At 31.3% G+C, this 20,425-nt stretch overlaps 1 protein-coding gene across 1 annotated transcript; it reads left to right on the top strand.

Moving 5' to 3' along the window:
• Window positions 1-1,634: 1,634 nt before the first annotated feature.
• On the top strand, window positions 1,635-10,397 carry LOC107875771 (ribosomal RNA processing protein 36 homolog). Its single transcript, XM_016722606.2, has 3 exons — window positions 1,635-1,880; window positions 2,759-2,833; window positions 9,385-10,397. The coding sequence occupies exon 3, from the start codon at window positions 9,427-9,429 to the stop codon at window positions 10,153-10,155; it is 729 nt and encodes a 242-aa protein (XP_016578092.1). The 5' UTR covers window positions 1,635-1,880; window positions 2,759-2,833; window positions 9,385-9,426; the 3' UTR covers window positions 10,156-10,397.
• Window positions 10,398-20,425: the final 10,028 nt, after the last annotated feature.

Below are 20,425 nucleotides of genomic sequence, written 5' to 3'. Positions count from 1 at the left end.
AATGTTATTGATATAATTTTGAGAGTCAATCAAATATTTCATACCTTTTTAAAATTTTCAAGTTGTTAATTATTTGATTTATAATATTTTTACGTACTTTTTGAAATATATAACACATTATTTTTACTTTTAGATATTTTAATTTGTTAACTATTGTAATTTATAATACTTTTTATGTAATTTTCAAATAATATATGTTACTCACCTTGTCCAGAATTTTGTGGCATTGATAGTCAATTGCATATTTTAAATAATCTAAGGTTTTAGTTATAGTTTATAAAACTTTTCCTTATATTCCAATTTAAGTGGCACAATGCTTAGACTATAATAATTAATTAGAGGTGATATAGTAAAATTACAAATGAAGTAAAGAAACAAACATATGTCTTAAAATATTCAAAATAACTAATAAGAAAGTGATATAACAAAATGACTACAAAAAGTACATGTAATTCTTTTTTTTCTAAATGGGCCTCGTATAAGACATGAAGTTAATTTAAAACATCAGAAGTTAGCTTATCACTTTATATTTATTTTATTATATTATTAAATATATATTTTTATAACATTTAGATACTTATAATAATTAATTAGAATGATATTTAGTAAAATTAAGATTGAAACAGTTGAAACAGACATGTCATATATGTGTCTGTATGTATAGGTATATATATATATATATAGTATATACATATAATATAGTGAACGTATATTAACGACATAAGATAAACCAACTGAGAATTTAACTGAGTATTTGTGAATTACGTTACGTTGTATATTATTATTGGGTAGCAAAATCGGGTATGTAATGTATATTGTATGTATTTGAATGGTGATAGCCAATTGAATGTGTATATATATATATATATATATATATATATATCGTGTAATGATGAAATAGATATACTATTTTGTGTTAATACAAATTGAGACACGTATTTTGTTGAAGTTGTAATAATATAAGACAAGTATTACGAGGTATATATACATATATCTTGTATAGTGACATATGCAGTAATCGAAAGCTTGATAATTGAACCAATAGCTCAAAATATTTTGAATAATGCATTGATATCATACTATTGAGGAAATAAATATACTATTTTGTGTGAATGTAGATACGCGTATATTGTTGAAGTTGTAACAACGTAAGACAAGTAATCGATAATTTATCTGATCAACACGTTGTATTACGGGGTATATATATATCTAATTAAAATCGATAATTTATCTGATTAACATGTTATATTACGAGGTATAATATCGTAATTAAAATCTAATTACAAAAAATTTATCGTAATTTACAAAATTTATTGATATTATCATACGATTGAGGAACTGATTTATATATATATATTTATATATGCATTGTATTAAATTAATTGGATATTGTTATGAATATTATAAAATTTATTAAAAAAATATTTTTTATATATGTAATCTATTTTAATATCGGAGTTTTTATTACATTCCCTAAAATAGCAACCCTAATTCAATTCAATTTTTCCAATTCATTTACTTTCTAGCCACATTTTATATATGTCTATGTCAATTTTAGCCTAAATTCATTTCTAATTTGACTTCAAATTAAAATTCTCAATTTCAATTTCATTTAACTCCTCTCAATTTTAATCATAGTCATTGATCTCATACGATCAATGGCTGAGATTAAATTCACCATGCATCACACTTTTAAATAAAATAACTCAAACCCTAATTCTTAAAACAAAGCCGCACCTCTTCCTCTCTCTCTATCAAAGACGGAACCCAGCGTCCGGTGAAGAAGCCAAGTCGTCGACGGAATCCGGTGAAGCAGCCGGTGAAGAAGCCAACGCCGTCCAGCAGCACCACCAACGCCGGTAGCGTCCACTAGCCATCCGGTGAGTGTTCACTTCCTTCACTAATTTATTCTTTTGATGGACAATGTTATATTTAACACGGAACAGGTGCCTTGTTTGGTTTTCGAGCAGCAAAAGAAGAACGAAAGAATTTACTGTATGAACGTGTCTGTTTTAGTTCATATTCCTCGCGTACACACACCCTTTGATTCTTTAGTTTCTTGTAAATGGTGTAAAACTGAAGCCCCACGAATGAAGGATTATTCCAGTCTTTTTCGTTTTCTTTTTCCATTTCCTCGTATCGTAGTATTCTCATTGTACTTGGTGTCATCGTCGATATCTCAAAATTAGAAAGGTAGTACCAATGGTGGATGTTATAGTACAGCAAACAAGTATTTTGCTTGTTTTTGGAGATTGATTCTTGAATGTTGAACTTTGGACACTCTTTTTTTCTTTGGCTTGGTGAACACTAGTATGTACCAATGTTGATTTTTCTGGTTTATGTTGCTACTGGCTATGTCGCTCAGACTCTTCAAAGATGTTGTTGGTCGCATGTCTTATCCTTCAAAAGCCGTACATTTTTGGAGGATTAGACACGGGCGTCACAACATTATTGGAGAGTTCGAGCAACATGGATTTCTAGAGTATCCATGTTGAAATCTGTAATCTACCTACTTTACATTTTTCACTGACATTTTCCAGAAGTGGTTGCAGAATCTGTAATCTAGCAGAAATTCTAGATTAACGAGTTGTTATAAAAATATTTTGTATCTCAAAATTTATATACTATTGGATCCATTAGTTATCTTCATTATAACCATTATTTTTGGATTCAATTGGGGCATTAAGATTTTGATTCATTATTATGACTATTCAATATATAGCCATTGGAAGATTAATGTGATCATTCGATATTGCAGCTAAAAGGGTGGGAATCTATAAGCAGATTGAAGCTGCTATTTTGAAATATCAAGAAATTAAGGAAAATATCGAAGGTATGTAGACATAGTGAAGCCGTGTGGGGCCTTGTGCGATTCACTATTGTTGTTATCTCTTCTTCATTGTTCATATTAAAGTCTAGTGAAGCCATGTGTGGCCTTGTGCGATTCACTAGCATTGTTCTTTTTGCTTAGAATGTGACTTGTTTGACGGATTAGTTACTCGTAAATGGTTAAGTCTAGTGATTTAACCGGCGATTTATTTGCTTAGAATGTTACTTATTTGGTGGATTAGTTACTTGAACATGGTTAAGTCTAGGGACTTTATAAGTGATTGTTTTGTTTGGAATGTGACTTGTTTGGCGGATTAGTTACTCGTAAATGGTTTAGTGACTTAACCGGTGATTTATTTGTTTGGAATGTTACTTGTTTGGTGGATTAGTTAGTTGAACATGCTTGAGTGTAGGGACTTTATAGGTGATATTTTTGTTTAGAATGTGGTTTGTTTGGCGACTTTGTCATTTGAACATGGTTTAGTCTAGGGATTTATAGGTGATTCTTTTTTGTGGAATGTGACTTGTTTGGCGGATTAGTTACTCGTAAATGGTTAAGTTTAGTGACTTCCGGTGATTTATTTGCTTAGAATGTGACTTTAGAAGGGATATTTTTTTTGGAATGTGGTTTTGTTAGGTGACTTGGTTGGTTGAAAATGGTTAAGTTTAGGGACTTTAGAAGGGATTTTTGTTTTGGAATGTGGTTTTGTTTTGACACTTGGTTAAAAAGTGTTAGGTTTCGGGACTTTAAAAGTGATTTTTGTTTCGGAATGTGGTTTTGTTAGGTGACTTGGTTGGTTGAAAATGGTTAAGTTTAGGGACTTTAAAAGGGATTTTTGTTTTGGAATGTTGTTTTGTTTTGACACTTAGATGCTCGAAAATGGTTAAGTTTTGGGACTTTAAAAGAGATTTTAGTTTTGGAATGTGGTTTTGTTAGGTGACTTAGTTGGTTGAAAATAGTTTTAGGGATTTTAAAAGGGATTTTTGTTTTGGAATGTGGTTTTGTTTTGACACTTAGATGCTCGAAAATGGTTAATTTTAGGGATTTTAAAAGAGATTTTTGTTTTGGAATGTGGTTTTGTTAGGTGACTTGGTTGTTTGAAAATGGTTAACTTTAGGGACTTGAAAAGGGATTTTTGTATTGGAATGTTGTTTTGTTTTGACACTTAGATGCTCGAAAATGGTTAAGTTTAGAGACTTTAAAAGGGATTTTTGTTTTGGAATGTGGTTTTGTTTTGACACTTGGTTAAAAAGTGTTAGGTTTCGGGACTTTAAAAGAGATTTTTGTTTTGGAATGTGGTTTTATTTTGACACTTAGATGTTCGAAAATGGTTAAGTTTAGGGACTTTAAAAGAGATTTTTGTTTTGGAATGTGGATTTGTCAAGTGACTTGGTTGGTTGAAAATGGTTAAGTTTAGGGACTTTAAAAGGGATTTTTGTTTTGACACTTGGTTAAAAAGTGTTAGGTTTCGGGACTTTAAAAGATTTTTGTTTTGGAATGTCGGCAAATAAATAAGCCAATGACAACTTAGAAAGACTATTAGCTCATTTGGATTGGCTTTTTTTAAGTGCTTTTAAGCCAAAATAGACTTTAAGCACTTTTGAAGTGTTTGGGTATATTTAAAAAGTGTTTATAAGCACTTAATTTTTATGCTAAAATGTTAAAAATAAGCCAAAAGTCATAAGTTAGAAATCTTAACTTATGGATTTTGGTTTAAAATGCTAAAAATAAACCAAAAGCTATAAGTTAGAATTTTTAGCTTATGACTTATAAGTCAAAAGCTAAAAGCTAATCCAAACTGGCACTATAAATGCAAGTAAACACTCAATTTTAAAGTCAAATGGTTTCTTTTTTGATGAAAATGATCCTAGGTCAAGCTCGCATAACACCTTGACGGCTCGACTAATCCATCAAGCTGCCCACTACCTCCGCTAAGCACAAATGCCAAGTCTAAGCCTACCCCGAGTGTTGTCACTAGTAACTAGTATAGGATGTGCACTTGACATCTCCATGTTTCACTATGCAATCATCCCCTCCGACAGCTAGTACTCATTTTAAAGGGGCAAACTTTCAAAATAAATATAGAAAAGCCAGCAGAATTTCTTCCCGAACATTCGACACTATTCAACTAATAGATACATTATCCCAAAGGGTAATTTGAAGTTACAAATACGTAGCACATAAAGGTCTAGCACTCATTAAAGAAAAGGGCAATAAAAAGTGAGTCTTTTTGACTAATTTATCGTTATTCTTACTTTGCCCATACAATATAATCAAAGATTTAACATACATACACAACAACAACGCAAAATAAAATTGACGTTCTTCTACTCTTGAGATATACAAGTAGTAGTTTTTAACAAACAAAATAAACATTATTAAAAAAAAAAAAGAATCAAGCATGGGTACTTGAATTTCATACGTGTCTAATTCCAATAATTATCCATATTAACAACAAAACCCTAAGTAACTACACAAATATATCAGCAAAAAGGATTGAGGATACAAGTGCAAATGCGATTAAAGAGTTGAAAATTAATTTTGGTACCTTCATCAGTGAAGAGCCGCAGAGGATCAGGAGAGAGAGAAAAAATTAGTACTCTGAATAGCAAAACCCTAGTAACGGGTTATCTCGGCCCAAATCTGAAAAATCAAAAGAAAAAAAAAAAAGAATCATATTCTACTTCAACTAATTTCGTCAAACTTATTTATCTACTAGCTTTACAAAGTAAAAATAAGAGATAATACATAAATATGACCCTAAACTTGACACCAAATTATAACTTTGACCTTAAACTTTGATAGTGCACAAGTAGGGCCTTTAACTATTCAAAACCTGAATAAATATGACCTCCGATTTTGCAACCCCATGTGTGAGTCTCACTCGCGCCTATGTGGAAAGGTAATCCAATCACACGGTGCCACGTCGTTAAAAGGGCTGACTTGGGGGAGGTCATATTTGTGCAGTTTTGAATAGTTAAAGGTCATATTTGTGCACTGCCAAAGTTTTACTTTTTGTGTTAAAACGGCGTCGTTTTTATTATTATTATTATTATTATTGTTATTATTATTATAATTTTTTTATTTATTTCTATAGCAGCAGCACCTAGCTTTTTTTTAATTAAAAAAAAACAGCCACTAGCAGGGATCGAAGCGCGCAGTAGGCTGAGGGAAGCGCCCAAGAAGAACAAATAACACCACTGGGCTATCTAAGTGCCTTGTTTCATGTGGTTCAACATTAATATACGTACATAAATATACATTTTCTACCTTATATATACACAATGTAATTTTTTTATCGAGGGGGTTCGGGTGAATCCCATGGCAACCCCAGGTCCGCCCCTGCTTTGTAATAACGTTAATTTAATAACATTTTAATTACGTTAATTTGGTAACATTAATTTAATATACTATTACTACTATCCTTAATAACATTAATTTTATAACGTTTTATTAAAACTATAATTTTTTATTATTAGTATAGTTTCATCTTTAATTTAATATTTAAATAAATAATATTTAGATATATTTTATAACTTAAATTCGCCCCCGGCTTTATAATATATATACATACCTGCGCGATTTTTTCGAATTGGGCTGACCCACCTAATTAATAAATCTTCAATATTTCTCTTTTTTTCGCAATGACAAGAAATTAGATGCCATTTTCATCTTTGGGCCGAAAATAATGAAAAAATAATAGTGAAAAGTCCTTTAAAGGTCATATTTGTGCAGTTTTGAATAGTTAAAGGTTATATTTGGGCTCTGTCAAAGTTTAGGGTCATATTTATGTATTATACCCTTCGATTTTAAGCTGGACGAGCCTAGTTTTGCGTGTTGAACACGTGTTTTGCCAGGTAGGATCGGACGTCATATTTGTGCAGTTTTGAATAGTTAAAGGTCATATTTGTGCACTGTCAAAGTTTAAGGTCAAAGTTATAATTTGGTGTCAAGTTTAGGGTCATATTTATGTATTATCTCTAAAATTAAACCACCGATAATTTTCTTTTTATGTATAATTAAGGGTGGACATTCGGTATTCAATTCGGTATTTTTAAAGTTCGAGTTCGGTAATTCGGTATTTGAACATAGATATCACATACCATACTTATAAACACCGGTTCGATAGTTCGGTAATCGATAAATTCAACTCCGATTCGGTACGGTATTTGGTAATACCATATTGAAGTTGGAGATGTACAAATGTACGTTTTAACTTCAAAGAGTATTTAATAAAAACCCTATTTAGTATTCTACACACACACACACATATATATATCTATATTATATTCAATATTCGGTAAATACCGAATACTAAACAGTATTAATATCTTGTACCAATCCCAATCCCAAATACAAAAATATTAAAATTTTACTCCCAAATACTATACCAAATACCGAATTACCGGATACCAATTACCACATTTTTTGGTTCGACTCGGTAATTCAATTTTTGGCATTTTATGCCCAGCCCTATGTATAATAGTAATATTCTTTCGTTGTTTTATAATATTATTCCACAAGTCTTTGTTAATGCACGTGATTAGTTACTTAATAGTCTTTGTTAATTTACGAGATTAGTTACTTAATTTTTCAATATACTCGGCATGCTGCACGTGGCATGGTCCTATTGACCTTTTCAATTAACTTGACATGCCAGGTCATTCAACAAGTAATATCAAATTGGGCATGTGCTTAGTAAAGTAAACTCATTATTTGTAGCCTAAATTAATGGACTAGCGCAATAAAATTGAACTGTAATAAAAATTCATATTTAGTTGAATCTAAATAATTAATTTAATTATATTAATCGACTATATTTATATGAATTAATATAATTAAAATTTATATAATTATAGTAAGCATGTGTTTGAGTGACAGAGACACTTATAGGAAATTAAGGAATGACCCATGAAAATATGATCCGTTAAATCCGTCTAAAGTAATAGTGATCTGCTCATTTATTTCAACTCATTTTGACCGTTGTAATTAAATTCATTTAAAATGTTGAACCAAATCGAATGTGAAATTGGTTCATATCTCATAAAAAACTTTTAAAGCCACGGCAATTGCAGAACCAACTAATTAGATACTTACAAATCGAGTTGTGACATAAGGCAAGATGAACGCCACCATGCAGAATCCTGCATTCAGTGGGCACTATCAAAGTTTAAGGACAAAGTTATAATTTGGTGTCAAGTTTAGAGTCATATTTATGTATTATCTCTTATTTTTACTTTTGTACAGCTAGTAGATAAATAAGTTTGACGAAATTAGTTGAAGTAGAATATGATTCTTTTTTTTTTCTTTTGATTTTTCGGATTTGGGCCGAGATAACCCGTCACTAGGGTTTTACTATTCATAGTACTAATTTTTTCTCTCTCTCCTGATCCTCTGCGGCTCTTCACTGTTGAAGGTACCAAAATCAATTTTCAACTCTTTAATCGTATTTACACTTGTATCCTCAATCGTTTTTGTTGATATATTTGTGTAGTTACTTGGGTAATTATTGGAATTAGACATGTATGAAATTCAACTACCTATGCTTGATTCTTTTTTTTTTTTAATAATGTTTATTTTGTTTGTTAAAAACTACTACTTGCATATCTCAAGAGTAGAAGAACGTCAGTTTTATTTTGCGTTGTTGTTGTGTATGTATGTTAAATCTTTGATTATATTGTATGGGTAAAGTAAGAATAACGATAAATTTGTCAAAAAGACTCCTCTTTATTGCCTTTTTCTTTAAGTTTTTTTTTTTTTAGTAAAGTTAGCAAGATGAGTGCTAGACCTTTTGTGCTACGTATTTGTAACTTCTAATTACCCTTTGGGATAATGTATCTATTAATTGAATAGAGTGTCGAATGTTCGGGAAGAAATTCTGTTGGCTTTTCTATATTTATTTTGAAAGTTTGCCCCTTTAAAATGAGTACTAGCTGTTGGAGGGGATGATTGCATAGTGAAACATGGGGATGTCAGGTGCACATCCTATGCTAGTTACTAGTGACAACACTCGGGGTAGGCTTAGACTTGGCATTTGTGCTTAGCGGAGGTAGTGGGCGGCTTGATGGATTAGTCGAGCCGTCAAGGTGTGACCTAGGATCATTTTCATCAAAAAAGAAACCATTTGACTTTAATTGAGTGTTTACTTGCATTTATAGTGTCAGTTTGGATTAGCTTTTGACTTATAAGCCATAAGCTAGAAATTCTAACTTATGCTTTTGGCTTAGTTTTAGCATTTTAAACCAAAATCCAGAAGTTAAGATTTCTAACTTATGACTTTTGGCTTATTTTTAACATTTTAGCATAAAAATTAAGTGCTTATAAACACTTTTTAAATATACCCAAACACTTCAAAAGTGCTTAAAGTCTATTTTGGCTTAAAAGCACTTAAAATAAGCCACAATCCAAATGGGCTAATAGTCTTTCTAAGTTGGCATTGGCTTATTTGTTTGCCGACAGAGTACAGATTCTTTTGTTTTAACTATTGGTTTGTCATTTGTGATATATGCTACTAAAGTGGGGGGTTTTCCTTACTCCTTTCAATCTCTGTACAGAAAAGTTCTCATCTTTTTCTTTAGCGGAATCAAGTTGTTGAGATGAGAAAAGACAAAACAGCTGTTGCAAGTTCAAGTAAAATCAAATTTGATGATCATGAATCTTCGTCTGAAGATGAGGAAAAGGAGATAGAAGAGGAGCTTGCTGACGTGACCTTTGAGGAGTTGCAGAGAGCATGGGCTGATGGGTCTGATACAGTGTATAGGAAATTTAATTCGGAAGGAAAAACTGGCCGAGCAAACAAGAACAGGCCAATGGAGGTGAGTAGCAAGAAGCCAGTGAGCAGATTTAGGGAAATTATCCAAGTTCCTAAAAAGGCCACGCGTGACCCTCGCTTTGAGACTTTAACTGGCCAGCTTGACGTAGAACGGTTCAAAAAGAGATACAATTTTCTTTACGAGGATAATCTTCCAGCAGAAAAAGAAGACCTGAAGAAACAGCTGAGGAAGTCAAATGATCCAGAAGAGCAAAATGAACTGAAAAGTCGCATTTCTTGGATTAACAAACAATTGAATTCGTCAGGAACGAAGCACACAGAGAGAGAGATTCTGGCAGAGCACAAGAAGAAAGAGAGGGAAGCTGCTAAGCAAGGAAAACAACCTTATTACCTCAAAAAATCTGAAATTAAGAAGCGCAAACTTATTGAGAAATACAAGGAACTCAAAGCATCTGGTAAACTGGAAGCATATATTGAGAAGAAAAGGCGCAAGAATGCTGCGAAAGACCATAGATTCTTGCCATATCGGCGTCCTGGTGAGCAAGAAAACTAGTAAAATAACAGGTTTGTATGCTAGAGCAAATTTGTTTGACCGGTTTTTTCCTCACAAATTTGTAGAGCTTGCTTTGTAGGGATTGACCATGGGCCCTGTAATTCAAGATGTAGAGCTTGTTTACTTTAGTTCTTGTTATAGTTCAGCTGATTATACTTGGTGTATCCAGAGCTTAGACAGAGAGATTTAAATTATGATATTCTCCAGCAAGAATACAATCGAATAGTCCAGCATTTGACTCATTTTGCCTTTAGTTTTGCTGAATAGTTCTATGATGTTTAGTTTTTGATGAAACAAGGAAACTTTAAAGGGTTTGTCTTTTGTGATTCCTTTCAAAATGCAAAAAAGGGAAAAAAATACTACCATTGTTGAATGGCTACTTTTTCTTTTAGTTTGTCCATTATTAGTTGAGGTATATCCATTTCTTCTTAGTGTGGAAATCCATTAGACGTGTAGTGTGCCGAGAATCACGAGGTTTCGGGTTTAAAATTCAGCCGAAGGAAAATTACTCTGTGATCTCTTTTAGTATGTGTCCAAGTTTGGAGATTTAACCGTGTTGGCAGGAGGGTAGCGCGTATCCTGTGGAATTAGTAGAGGTCTTTGTATCAACAGTGTCTAGTTCCCTTTGTTGCACAGCTAGAAGGACGGACTCATTGTCATTTTCTCTCAGTATGCAGTCAGGGATGAAAGTTACTATTGATCTTGGGTTGGGCTCATTAATTTGACGGTCCACTATTGCATGCTTGCATTATTACACAATTGGACTGGGCCTTTATCCAATACTAACTAGTTAAGATGGCTAAGTGTGGGTTTTGGATGGGGGTATCAAGTGAATAATGCATCTTAATTGAACTTACCTTTTCATTAAAGAGTTAAGTGGCCGGTCTTTGATAACCAAAGTTGAACTATATTGAAAGTAAACAAATACCTTAGACGATAAATATATATAACTTTAACCCTTTATTAAATCACACCGACCTATATTAGCTTCTGAAATTCCATTCCCCTCGTTGGACAATCATTATCAAAGGTGATAATTTGTATCCAAAGGGGGAATGCAAATTTTCTCCAGCAAATTGTGATGACTAAATAAAATATTTTTACAGTCGAGAAAAAGCTACAGAAAAACTATTATATATTCTTGTAGAAATTTACTATGGTTTCGACCATAGGAAAAGAAAACATTTTGGTATATTGAGATTTGAGATAATGATACTGCTGAAAAGAGAAAAAAAAACAATTATTTGGTGGACAATACGTGCACTTAGGAAATCCCACAAGCTAAAACTTCATTCTCATTCATACAAGTCTTTGTCCAATAGTGGCCATCAATGTCAAATCATATTAGAAATACAAACTTAAAAAGATGAACCTAAAAAATGTACCATCAACATCAAGACAAGGACCATGAACCAAATCCTTCTTCAAATGATCATTCCTGTTTGGCATTCACTAAATTGTGTCCCATATATAATACTATAGTTAGCCATGGTGATTCAATGCATTTTCGCTCAGTGCTCCATTTGTTACTTTCTTAGACCAAAATAGAATCAACAAGAGATTTTACGCTACCTTCTGCTTCGAACCTGACCCAAAGTTAGCTTCCTGATTGTCTCTTTCCACATTCATTTTAACAAAAAAGACTGTAAGGAAAAACACAACAAAAGCCACGCATCAGTCCCGAATAAATTGGGAGTCGATTATATGTGATCTTATTTTGTTATGTAAGCTCGTATCACATCTTCATAGGAAAAATCATCTAACAAAAATATTCATATACTCTCGTTCATCAAAGAATTTATATTTATGTATCTTTTCTTATCAATGAGTGTAAATTAATAACCAAGCCTACTTTTTAATTTTGTGCTTGTCAATTCTGTTTACATTTTTCAGTTATAATTTTCTTTTAGTACTTATTACTTTTTAGCCTCCATCTATTTTGATATACATTGTATATTATGGACAAAAAATTTACTACGACTTGGTGTTAATAGTATTATTATCTATTTTACAAAAAAATAAAAGTGATTTGTGAGGCTCTAATAAAATGTGGATTAAAAAAAAGAGTGTTTCATCGATTGTTCCAATAAATGAAGGTATGATTGGCTGCTTTCCAACTTTATCTATTGATACTTACAACATAAAGCAAAGTCATTTTTTTGGGGCCCTATGAATTTACTGCCTAGATTTTTTTGCTGACAATTTGGATTGATTTCCCCAAGCCAACTCTTTTGCCCTCGTTTTAATTTTATTTCGAATGCGTTTGTAAAGGAACTCTCTTTGTATTTGAGTTGTTTTCTCAATTCCATTTGTATATATACAGGGTAAAAAAAAATACACGTTCAAATATACAATAGTGAAAATGAGTGTAGCTATCATTTTTTGTTTTCGTCTGCTTATTTCTGACGATGAGACGCTTCTAATAGATTTTTTTCATTCAATAGACTCGAACTTGAGATCTGTAATCCACATTGATCTAGCTCCCGTACTATAGAGAACTACCTAGTTAATATCGTAAAGCTTGATAAAGTATATAGAGTCATGAGACTACTTTTGGGGATTCATAAAGGCAATCACCTTATTTTTTATCCCCTTTTTTCTGTTTCTCACATGATGTTCTCTCTCTATATATTTTGAAGTCTCAATTAATTTAAATGAAAAAAACATTTCTTATCACGTTTTTTTTTTTTTTTTTAATAATTCCCAAGACTATGAACTCATACATTTGATTAAGGGCGGAAGATTTTTATGGAGGCTCAAAAGGGAAATAGTGACAAAAAAGAAATAGGAAGCACAACAGTCGGTGCATCCTATTATATTTCACCCCTTTTGGTTAGTGTTAACATTTATGATATGAGGGTCCAAGTTTCTTTTCTTACATGTCATTATCAATTAGCCAACCTAAATTGTTATTTGTTGAGGTTACATGAGGACCAACATTTACGTTTCTAGTTTAGTCTCTATAAAATAAACCATTATAATCTTTTCGAAAATAGTCACTTAATGGACAATCAACTTGGATTTTATTTTAAAAAAACAATCTGTTCAAGAAGTTATATTTTTGAGTCCAATTCTCCTCTCCACTCTAGAATTTCTTTTCTTGTATTTCATGGTCACGTGTTTTCTAGTTAGCGTTGAAAAATTTAGAATAATCCATGTTTCTCAAAGTGAAATTAGAATGGAATATTTTACGTCTTTTGACCATAATGTCATCTAGAAATAAAGTGCGCACACAATGCACTCTGAGCTGTATTAAGATTTAGGGCATATTTGGAATGAACAAAGATATCTTTTACGATAAATATTTTTTTAATTTATTATCTCTTAATATTTGATAAATAAATAAAAAATAGTATTCAAATATATTTATATCTAATCTAGACAAATATTACAATGATGGGATGGAGAGAGGTCGAGTGGTTGGAAGGAGGTGTCGAGGGTTGGGGCTCAAGGGAGAGAGGGGGGCGTAAGCAGGGGCGAACTCAGGATTCGAAGAACGCGGGTGCACCATTTTCTTTACATAAGCCTTGAGAATCTTTCAATGACGAATGAGGAATAGTGTTGTGACGGACCGACTGGTCAATAGAGGCTTAATAAATGACGAAAATACAAATCCATAGGCTAAATATGTGTTTTAGGATAATAAATAAACCTTTAACTCAAAAAAAGCAAATGAGTGTAGTAGCCTAATGAAAAAGGAAACCTTCAGTAAGTAGGAGGTCGTAGGTTCGAATCCTTGTTGCCATTTTCATTGCTAAAAATAATAAAACAAAAAATTTGCAAAAGGTAAACGTGATCCTGGGAATCAAACCTGGGCCACTTTTGTGGGAAAGTGCAACTAGAACCAAGGCACCCAAAGTTCACTGGTGTTCAACAGGGTGCACTTATGGTTATATATAAGTATCTTTAGGTATATACATGTGCATACGTAGAACTTTTTCCGAACTTTACGAGTGCACGTGCATCCCCACCTCAACACGTAGGTCGGCCTTTGGGCGTAAGGACAGGAGTGGGATGAGAGAGTAGGGCATGGGTCGGGTGGTTTGTGAGTGGAGACAATCAACATGTATAGAGAGCTTGTCTTTTCTATTCAAGGCGAGCCATTTTTCTAAATTTAAAGAACATAAAAAAGTGAAAAAATTACTTTTATTCCTGCCACACACACCCTTAGGGTTAATGAGTTTAACATAGGTAGGACTTGCTATTTATTTTTATGATGTAATAAGTAAGCTTGCACCCAAAGTAGAGGTGAGTTTAAAAGTTTTACGTGTGATTACACTTATTGTCCGTGTGGATATAGCTAGACCACGATATTATACATGTGGATACAATGATTAAGCGCATAAATACTAATGTATTTCATTATTATTACGTGTGTAGATATAATGTATTTTACACTAGAGACATTGAATACGTGCGGATATCTATATAATACACACGTGCAGATATACTTATTATGTGCATGAATTATACATTATATTTCATTATTGTTATTATACGTATGAATACAATATATTTCGTTTGCACACGAATACAAATTCTTGCTATATTTCGTAAAAACACAAACTATGGCAATATTTGGTAGTTAGGGATGGAACTATTTCTATATATACAAAAATTAACTTCTTTTATTTTATTAGTTGTAGTTTAAACTACTAAAGTAATTCTTGTATTTTTTTAATGAAACCACGTCGCTTATAACATGAAATAAGATTCTTGCTTTATTTAATTTCTAACCGAATATATTGACCTAACTAATTAGCCTTTTAACTTTAGAGATCCTATGCTAATAGTAATGATAATTAGTATATAAAGGCAAGAAAAAGAAGAAACTTCATTCTTAATCTTAACTAACTTTTACGTTAATCATTGGTACAACCACTTCTCAGATATAATTATTTATTTCACTAATATAAGCACTTTATTCTTTATTTTGCCTAACAAATATAATTATGGGTTAAGACATCTTTTAAAGCAGGTAAAATATCATTAGGTTACTAGCTATCAACTCCACCTGTCGGCATTAAGCTAAATGGTTTCTAAATTCTAATCCTTAGGTCCACCAAAATTAGGTGAAATAAAAAATATTTTTAGAACACTTATTAATTATAAAGGGACTTAAATTTAGTACCTTATCTATATTTAACGCACAACGAGATATTTCAACCATTTTTTTTTTTTTTATCAATAAGCATGAAGAAGATAATGTGAGATTACACAAAAGTTATTAGTCCGATTCTTTTGATTTTGGAAAATTGGTAAATTAAGAAAAATTTATTAATTTTAAATAAATTGAGATCGGCTATATATATGAGTCATTATTGTCCATGCTGCTCGATCCAATTAAATCAATTTGGATCCGATTTTATAAAACGATTAATTTCTGAATCACATGATTATCATGTCACTTTTTCTAGTCAATAAACGATACTCTAATTAATAATTACAATCACAGTATAATAGATAGGCACTAATCATCCACCTAACCTAAATGTTTAAAATTAGTACGTAACTGCTTTTCTTGAATGTAATCAAGAGCTCCATTTTTGGAGATATATGCACGAGACACAAAATATATTCATTTTTTTTTGTTAAAGACAAAATATATGCTTACGCAACGATATATATATAAATGTATATAATATTGCCATAGTTAATTAATGTACAACTTGGTCAATTTCCTTTGACAGTAACAGATTAACAACGTTCTGATTTGACCCAAAATAAAACACAAAGTTTCTATAAGGTTCTACGCTTATTCATGCATGTTGGAGTTTAAGTTTGATTTATCTAGGAATAAATTAAAGATCAAATCCAACATTCATCGACTACTATATTTGACGTAAAAGAGAGTAATATAGAAATTTTCTACTTTTATTACAACTATATCTTGATTACTTCCTCCATTTTATTTCACTTATTCCTTAAATTAAATACTATTAATTTCTTACTTGTCCATTTTAACAAATTAATAAAAATTTATTATTTTTCTTCAATACCCTTACTATTAAATAATTACATAAGGTATGTAGTTGTTAAATCCAAAATTTTCAAAGAGTAATTAAAGAGATTATAAATCACAGATAAATACTAATTTTTAACAAAAGTGTCAAGTCAATGCTATCATTTAATTTTTCAAAGCATAGATTTTTTAGTTTGGTGTAGAATTGAGGACTGATAAAATATTGTCAGCTTTAGGATCCATCCATAGCATGCAATGTGCTTATCATAAACACTTAAGTAGTAAATGTCTACTTTTTACATCATTTTGTATAAAAAATTTAATATAGAGTAAGTTTTAAATACATAACATAACATATGGTCCCATAGTATACAAGGAGTAAAAGACTTCTATTAATTAGAACTTCCGCCACACGTCAACCTATATGACATTCTAATTTCCAACCTTTAATTAAGCAGGCGGCAATATTGAAAAAAGTCAAAAAAGTGCATGTGATCATTATTAATTCATGTAATTAAGTCAGATTGCAAACGTCTTTCTTTATCAATTTTATATTTTCTTTTTTGGTTGACAAGGTAATTCCACTATTTTTTAGATGTTTATGCACTAGGTAAGTGTTGCATATAGGGTAGTACATGTTCACGGAGAAAACATGTAAGAGATTTCGAACCTGAAATCTTAAATCTAAGAGATTAATTGATCAATCAGCTAGATCAATTTTACGGGTACCTTAAATTTTGTTTTATATATTGAAATCGTGAAATTATTTTTTACTATATAAAAGTTAATGAACTTCAATTTATCCAAATATTATAAAATGTCACTAAACTATGACTAATATTATCCCCTATACCAAATACACCCTTAGAGCTCACCAATCATCCATATCTTTGTATTTCAAGCTCCTCCTAGAAAATTAGCTACTTTAGCTAGAAATAAAGAATGTAGTGTATATTATTATATATACACTTAAATTCATTATTAGGTGATTTTTGGTTTGAAAAAGTAGTTAAAACTTGTTTGCATATCCTAGTGTGAACAGAGGCATGGTTTACTCCAAACCCTTCAATGGTGTGGTCCTTGGCCCATTTCTTTACTAGCCACATGTATTAAATGCTATATGTATCTACAAGACATTTTAATAGCATGGTTTAACCGTTAGTCCGTCGATAAAGTGGATGAAAAATTATTGGAGACTAATGTCATGCTTAGACATAATAAAATCGTGAGTAAGTTACTATCAAGTGTCATTAGTTTCATTTTAGTTTCTTTCAAGACAACTAATGTTTCAAGACTAACTAATTTTGGTTTCTTTACATTCTCTCCATGGCCACAGGCAGGAAATTAAATAGTAGCAGTACAATTCATTTTTTTTCATGTTGACTTATTGAAAAATAGCTAACTAATGCATGGCTAAAGAATTAGGGTACGTAGATTTGTAGAGGCATGATGCCTATGCCAGTCAAGAAGTACAAAATATACTAACTTTAACATTTCATTTATGTAGCCCAACCAAGAGATAGATGGAGGCCCCTTTTTAAGGGTGTGTTTTGTACGAAGGAAAATAACTTCCTATGTCAAGCAAAGATAATATTTTTTAGAATATAAAATTTGAAATCTTTGACAATAGTAGTCATAGTGCTATGTTTGTAGTTTGTTGTTCTTGGATTTTTAGTGTTATTTGTTGCTTCGGGTAGATTGATTGGAGTATTATTTTAGAGTAGTCTTGTTTCAATTACTATTTGTCATTTTGTTACTATTTATTGTTGCTTACTCTTATATTACATTCTTTCTAGAGTATTTTTATCTCGAACAGGAGAAGCAACTAACCTCTCTACCTGTTTTCTTTTGAGATAGTGATGTAAACTACATACATTCATATTTTACTTTATGCGAATACATTGAGTATATTATTCTTGGTAGGACGGTATAAAATTGTATCACACTGTCCCACACAAAACTTAAAACTCCTTTTTCTACCTAGCACCACGTGGGAACCAAAATTAAGTCCTACTACTAAAGAGTCTTAAAATATCTTTCCGTTTCCATTTTCCTCTCCCCCACAATTTGCAGGCTGTATACGCAACCCAAAATTTTAAAAATATTAACTAGTAATTTTAATTTAATACGAGTGACTTCTTGTAATTTTCAATTTACTTACCAAATACTCCATATTAGTTTCCAGAAAATCTTAAATATATCTATATTTTACCGTGAACATTTAAAGACAATGAAACATCAATTTAATACTAGGAGAGTATGCTATTTTTGAAAGTTTTTAATTCTACTGGCACGTAAGAAGAATAAATTAATTACCAACATTGGTTGGGGTGCAGTAATAGTTAGACTGTTCCATCCTTAATCAGAGGTCTGAGCTTGAACTTTGAGTATGGAGAAAATCTTGTTGCCAACATCATCCCCGGAATAAATACTGCAGTACGCGATTTGAATTAATCAGAATTTCAATATGAGAAATAAAAAAAAGAATAGATTAATTAGAGAAAGATAATAATTCAAGGGAAAAAAATATATATAGAAGAGATAGGGTCCAGTTGAGAAGCCAACTAATTAGGGGGAGTGAGTGCATGGAAGGAATCTCCAACTACTGAAAACAGTTCTATAAACCGACAATGCCATAACCTTAGCACATGCACCCATTTGCCATACAATCACCCAATATGACCTACCCTATTATATAGTATTTTATATTTATATATAAGAAAAAATATTGCATGAAACATCTGCTTGTAATTATTTTCTTCAATGAAAGTGATATCTACTGCCTATTATTTTGACTATTTTATAAGTACTGTATTTTAACGGTGGTGGTGGGTTAGAGATAGTTGGTTAAGATGGTTGATAATTTTAATAGATAATTCATGGTAATGGCGATGTTTGCTAGCAGTATATAAGTGGGAATGTACTATGGTGATGACTAGTGTGCTAATGATTTTCATTAATGATTTATGGTTATCGTAGTAATTGTGATCGATAATGATAATCTAAATGTGATTAGTTACTGGTTATGATAACTGATTATGATAATTAGTAATAGTGAACAATCAAGGATTGTGGGTATATAGTAGATAGTGTCGGTGATTGATAATGATGGACGATCACGATAACTGATCGATGAAACTAATTGACACAACGGTGGGCACATTGAGGCACTTCTTCAACAATCCACCGCACGTTTGATCTGTCGATCCGTTCTGAAGAATTCATGATTTATACATGTTTCAAATCGATGAGAGAAAATACAGAATAAGAATTGATTTCATTATATCCATGTAACAAAAATCTTTGAATGAATAGCATATTAATCCTATTTATAAAATTTAGTTATAGATATTAATCATTTAAAACTATTGAGGCTCCTTAATTAGTTATTGTGTTTGATATGAATGAAAACATTCTTAAATATTTTTATGTTTGACCGATAAAAATATAAAAATTAATTTCACTAGTTACATTCCTCACTAATTGCTTTCTCCCCACCTCCACATGCCGTCCCCATAGCCTTCATCGCCACCGTTAACAGACTTAACACCATTATCAGTTATTATATATCATATCTTTCATATTATTAATCTAAATAGTATATAAATATTTTTTTATCTATTAAATATCAGAAAATATATGAGGAAATAACATAATGATACCAAACACACCCTTAATCAAGAAAAAGCAGTAAAATTTAATGAAATAAACTATTTAAAAAGTTATTCTTGTTAGATTCCCATTAGCTCCAAATTTTTGGGCTGTTTCATATTCCCTGTAAAAACAAACCTATCCCAACAGAAAACATTATTCTTTAGAAGTAAAAAAATAAAGCATTATCATTGGATATAAACTTAGAAAATGCTTCTAATTTTGTACTCTTTTTATCTACTATTATTATTTTATGAATTTTGGTGTCAGCAAGACCAATTTCAATAGTTGGAATGAATCAATCATGTGATGAATGATATGATTTCTTCAGCTCTGGCATCAATTTTGTTCTGTTTCCCCCTTATATTATTATCTCATATTCCTTCGCCATGTTTATTTATTCATTATTGACATATATTAACATAAAATATATAATAAGATAATTTTATTATATTACTTTTTAAATATTTATTTTTAATAAAATGAATAAGTAAAAATAAACAGAGAGTAAAAGAAAAGACCCCATGTTGAGTACCTCGAGTTCAGAATTCAGAAGCCCACTTTGAATTTGGACACTTCTCAAGTTTTCTCCATTCGCTTTCACACTTAACTAATCAAGAAAATGCCCTTCAAAAAGTTGCCTTTTTACTCATATGA

Source organism: Capsicum annuum, chromosome 6, assembly GCF_002878395.1.
Source record: "Capsicum annuum cultivar UCD-10X-F1 chromosome 6, UCD10Xv1.1, whole genome shotgun sequence".
Classification (NCBI taxonomy): Eukaryota; Viridiplantae; Streptophyta; class Magnoliopsida; order Solanales; family Solanaceae; genus Capsicum; species Capsicum annuum.
The sequence above is the reverse complement of the archived record's forward strand: the minus strand, read 5'-3'. Positions and strand labels throughout refer to the sequence as shown.